A 4,326-nucleotide genomic window follows, 5' to 3' on the forward strand; every position below is an offset into this window, starting at 1 on the left:
AACGTGTATCCTTAGCATAAAACACATAACCGAAAAAAATAACAACAAATTTAAAGTCCGTATGTAAACAGCTTGGATACAATGAAAGACATCCAGATCTTACAAAAAAAGTAATTTTTTCTGTGTATTGAGAGGCATAAAGGGTGATACTTAGATTGTAAAAAAACAGTATAACACATTCCGCCAAGCCATTAAAACCACAGTTTTGATAGCATAATAACTTATTGATTTCCAACCTAACGCGACTATTTTGTTCAGCTAACATGTTGGTAAGTATGTAAATTTCTTCCTCATTAACGATTTAACAAAAAAAAATCCAGAACCAAAAAATACAAAACTCGCAAAATGCTATCAACTCTAACACACAAACAAACCCAAAACCAAAATACGTGTTCATAATTAAAAACCCAGACAACGTTATTATTATCAATCAAAACGCACAAAAATGACAAAACGTTCAAACAGACAAATCACCAAGCATAAAGAAGTAAAAACCCCACAACGAAAAAACAAAACACATATGTTCAGAAAAAAAGAAAATTCTTATATAAAAAAAACTCGACTACTCCAGCATCTGTTCGTCATCTGCATCTTCAGCTGTTTCTGATGTGTAAAACACATCATCCCCATCATCTGAGCTAGTTCCAGCATCTCCATCAGTATCTTCTACGTCTTCAGCACCAACATCAGCCTTCTTTGAAGTGCTTGCATCCTTTTCTTTCACATTATATTTTCCGCATGTGCGATTATTGTGACCAAATTTCTTACACTTTGAACATCGCCTACGTTTCTTCCCAGCTTGACTTATAGCTTGCTCCTTTTTAGATTTCATGCGTTTATGTGATCCACAGCCCTTAAACCTAGTACCAATAGGAACACGAATAGTCGCCGTTTCCGTAGGAGCAACACCAAGTAGTTCGGCCAACCTATTACGTCTTGACTTAGGAGGGGCGTCAAACTGAGCATCATCAGCAACTGACATAAACTGCTTGATGTGGTCACGAAAATTACACATCTCGTCAAACTTGGATACCAACTTATTTATAACATACTCGGTTACATTACTAATCTCACGAATGCACTGGTTGACCTCAACGCTCCGATCTGGATCGCCCCCATCAGTAAAGATGGACCCGGGTGAACTATTTGGAACTGCTTCGCGAGTCCACCGCCTCAAAATATATTGTCTAGGAAACTCCCTTACATCAAGAATCCTCAAAACACAAAAAACATGACTGCACAATAGCCCAAACTGCTCAAACCTGTTACAGCTGCATTTAACTGTAACGTCCTCCTCACGTATCATGACCTGCACATGAATATAACACATTAAAACAACTATGTGTTACCTGATAAAAAATTAATTTAAGAAAAACACAATGTTACCTCATAAAATGCAGTTGTTGGCTGATCTAGATCCTTGACATAAAACTTGATAAAATCAGCAATATGCTCTAATCTGACGCTAGCACACCGGTGAATACCGTGTTGAATTTCCAATTGAACATCAAAAAAAATCGTTCTGGTATATGTCTCGGATGCTTGTTTCTCAAGAACAAAATCAGGATTCCATATATCGGGCGAACTATAACGGGTATCGTGGTCGTTCTTACGGTGCTCGTGCCTTTGGGCCTCAACAGCCGTGTCGAAGTGGCTGAGAAACTCCACCAAAGTACACTTGGGATTGCAAATCTTACCAAAGAAATGGTTCTCGCTTTCGGATCGGGAAGACGTGCGCATAAGACCCGACATTTCTTCTTCACGATAATACGCTGGGATCCATGACTGACGAATCCCATATATATATATACGAGCCATTCGTGGTCGGATAAGTTAAACTCATTTAATACAGCCGCCCATTCGGTCTCAAAGGCTTCAGGCAATAAAGAATCCGTCCAGACAATTGCAGACAACCTTTTCCTGAAATCGGTGTTTGCACAAATAGTTGGTCCAACCTGTGGAAGTATCAGTATCGTCAAAAATAAAACAAACTAAAACCTCAAAACACATCACATAAACATAACCATAAATAAAGAAGCCTTAGACAGAAAATACAACACCTTTGTGGTAAGTTTATCCATGATATGCCACATGCATAACCGATGCCTTGAATCAGGCCAAACATCCTCAATAGCCCTCTTCATCGCAGGGTCTTGGTCAGTAACAATTACTCGTGGTGCATATCCAAATGCGTCCTTACACACATTAAGTAGCCAACTATATGTCTCAGCTGTTTCGGGACCAATAATAGAAGCACCAAGTGTGACATTCCGATTGTGATTGTCAATCCCAGTGAAAGGGACGAACATCATGTTATACCTAATAAAACACGAAACAAAAAAAAAAAGCTAAGACACACATTTGACGGGTAAAGCTACTAAATATATAAGCTAAAACACAATGGGACAGAAATATATAAATCTTGTACTTACTTGTTTCGCTTGTACGTGGCATCAAGGACACAACATCACCGAACATATAAAAATTTCTTTTCATGTCCTCATCAGCCCAGAACAGACACTTCAAGACACCTTCCTCAGTAGTTTGGTATTCACACGTAAAATTAGGTAAAAACTCTTTTTTCCTAGTTAGCCGCTTGACAAGCATCTCGGCATCAAACTCACCAATAAACACATTGAGTTCTTTTTTAAAATTTTTGAAGTCACATTTGGTCGCCCCGACATTATCAAAACCACCACACAACTCCTTCATGATGTTGAATGCTCGAACCGGTCCAATATTCAAGTTGGACATCTTCTTTATCATATCCTCGTGCGAACGGGTGAGGCTTCTATTTTCCCTGAGAAAGTGGAGATCTTCTTCATGCACGAAAGCGTGGTTGTGCGCCTCTGTAAAGTAGTATAACACATACTTCTTATCATCGTTCAACTTTATTCGAAACTCCGCTTGGCAACCAGTCCTCTTTGATGGTACCCTACGTACCCATCTTTTAGGAGGCTGATCGGATAAAGTGTCAACAGGTTTAAAAACTTTATGGCCCTCTTTTGAGCATACAAAATACTTATTTACTGTAACACCATGATTGGTATGCTCCGTTCCCTTCCTTACAGTCCAGCCACCCGTCTGTGCATATGCTTTGTAGAAAATGTAGGCAGCATCTACCGTGTCAAAAACCATGCCAACGACTGGAGTCATCGAGGGTGGTGAGTTTGGAGTGTATGTCTTTTTTCCCGAACTCGGAGAAACATGTTCTACGCCACGTGGTTGATAACTGGGGCCGTCTGACAAAAATACAAAAATATAAAACCAAAAAAAGGTAGAAAATTAAATGACAAACACACAAAAAGTAAGTAAAACACATGGATAAAAAAACAACACTTGGCAGGTAGTATAACACACGAGAATTAATAAAAACGAAAGACCACAAACAATAACAAAAATACACTACACCATGATAAATTAAAAACACACGTCGGACACATACACACATGTAAAACACAGAAAACAATATTTACCTCGTGAAACTGGGTGTAAAACACATCGTAAAACGCACATGTGTATCAGACAAAAAAAAAACATATTAAAACACATAAAACACATATATGAACATCTAAGTGAACATCTACAAAAACACAACGTATAAATAACAAACATGCCATAATGGTAAACTACATGAGATAATTGTCTAAAACATGCCCGTGAAGAACATTCTGAATTTGAATGTATTACAACCAGTAAAACACAACATGTTACACAGCAAGATAAAACCTCCAAAACCCTGGTCGAGTGATAATTATTTAAAAACCTCTGAATTATAATATAGCTGTAACAACATGATGTCAATGACAAAATACAGTAACAAAACTAAGTCAAACAACGATAAATATTAAAACACAATGGTATGAGCCTGTTTACTGGTAAAACACTATGACAAGAAATCGAACAACAAATAGTAACAACATGATGTCAACAAAATCATCCCCCATACTCAATGACAAATACATTAACAATACTAATTAAAACAACTCTAAATATTAAAACACAATGGTATGAGCCTGTTTACTGGTAAAACACTATGACAAGAACTCGAACAACAAATTGATTGTTATGTAAAATCTAAAGTTGGTAAAACAAATCAACAAGAGAACTTCGACTTTTAGAGACTTGCAGAATCAAAAAAACATTACCATCACCGCAATCAACAATAGCATTTGACGCCATAATACTAATCAGTAGAAGTTGTTGTGAAAGAGAATATGGATATACGCATGAATCGCTGGGTTGAATGATATATGGTGAAACCGACGTTGATAATATAATGAGATATTCAGTTTCCATAAAATTTGGTTAGTAAGTTATCTTATA

The 4,326-nt window shown here is 37.2% G+C and overlaps 1 protein-coding gene across 1 annotated transcript; it reads right to left on the reverse strand.

Annotated features, from left to right (window-relative positions):
* Nucleotides 1-562: 562 nt before the first annotated feature.
* On the reverse strand, nt 563-4,182 carry LOC110867028 (protein FAR1-RELATED SEQUENCE 5-like). The gene is made up of 6 exons (XM_022116175.1): nt 4,149-4,182; nt 2,429-3,242; nt 2,061-2,319; nt 1,851-1,955; nt 1,387-1,785; nt 563-1,309 (listed from the first exon to the last, which is right to left on the reverse strand). The coding sequence occupies exons 1-6, from the start codon at nt 4,180-4,182 to the stop codon at nt 563-565; spliced, it is 2,358 nt and encodes a 785-aa protein (XP_021971867.1).
* Nucleotides 4,183-4,326: the final 144 nt, after the last annotated feature.

This window comes from Helianthus annuus, chromosome 7 (assembly GCF_002127325.2).
Source record: "Helianthus annuus cultivar XRQ/B chromosome 7, HanXRQr2.0-SUNRISE, whole genome shotgun sequence".
Classification (NCBI taxonomy): domain Eukaryota; kingdom Viridiplantae; phylum Streptophyta; class Magnoliopsida; order Asterales; family Asteraceae; genus Helianthus; species Helianthus annuus.

Coding starts and splice junctions, on each gene's coding strand:
- LOC110867028 (XM_022116175.1), bottom strand. CDS start 4,182: ATGGCGTCAAATGCTATTGTTGATTGCGGTGATG. Junction 2,320..2,428: donor CGTACAAGCGAAACAAGTAA/GTACAAGATTTA, acceptor GTGTTTTATTAG/GTATAACATGATGTTCGTCC. Junction 1,956..2,060: donor TGGATAAACTTACCACAAAG/GTGTTGTATTTT, acceptor ATACTTCCACAG/GTTGGACCAACTATTTGTGC.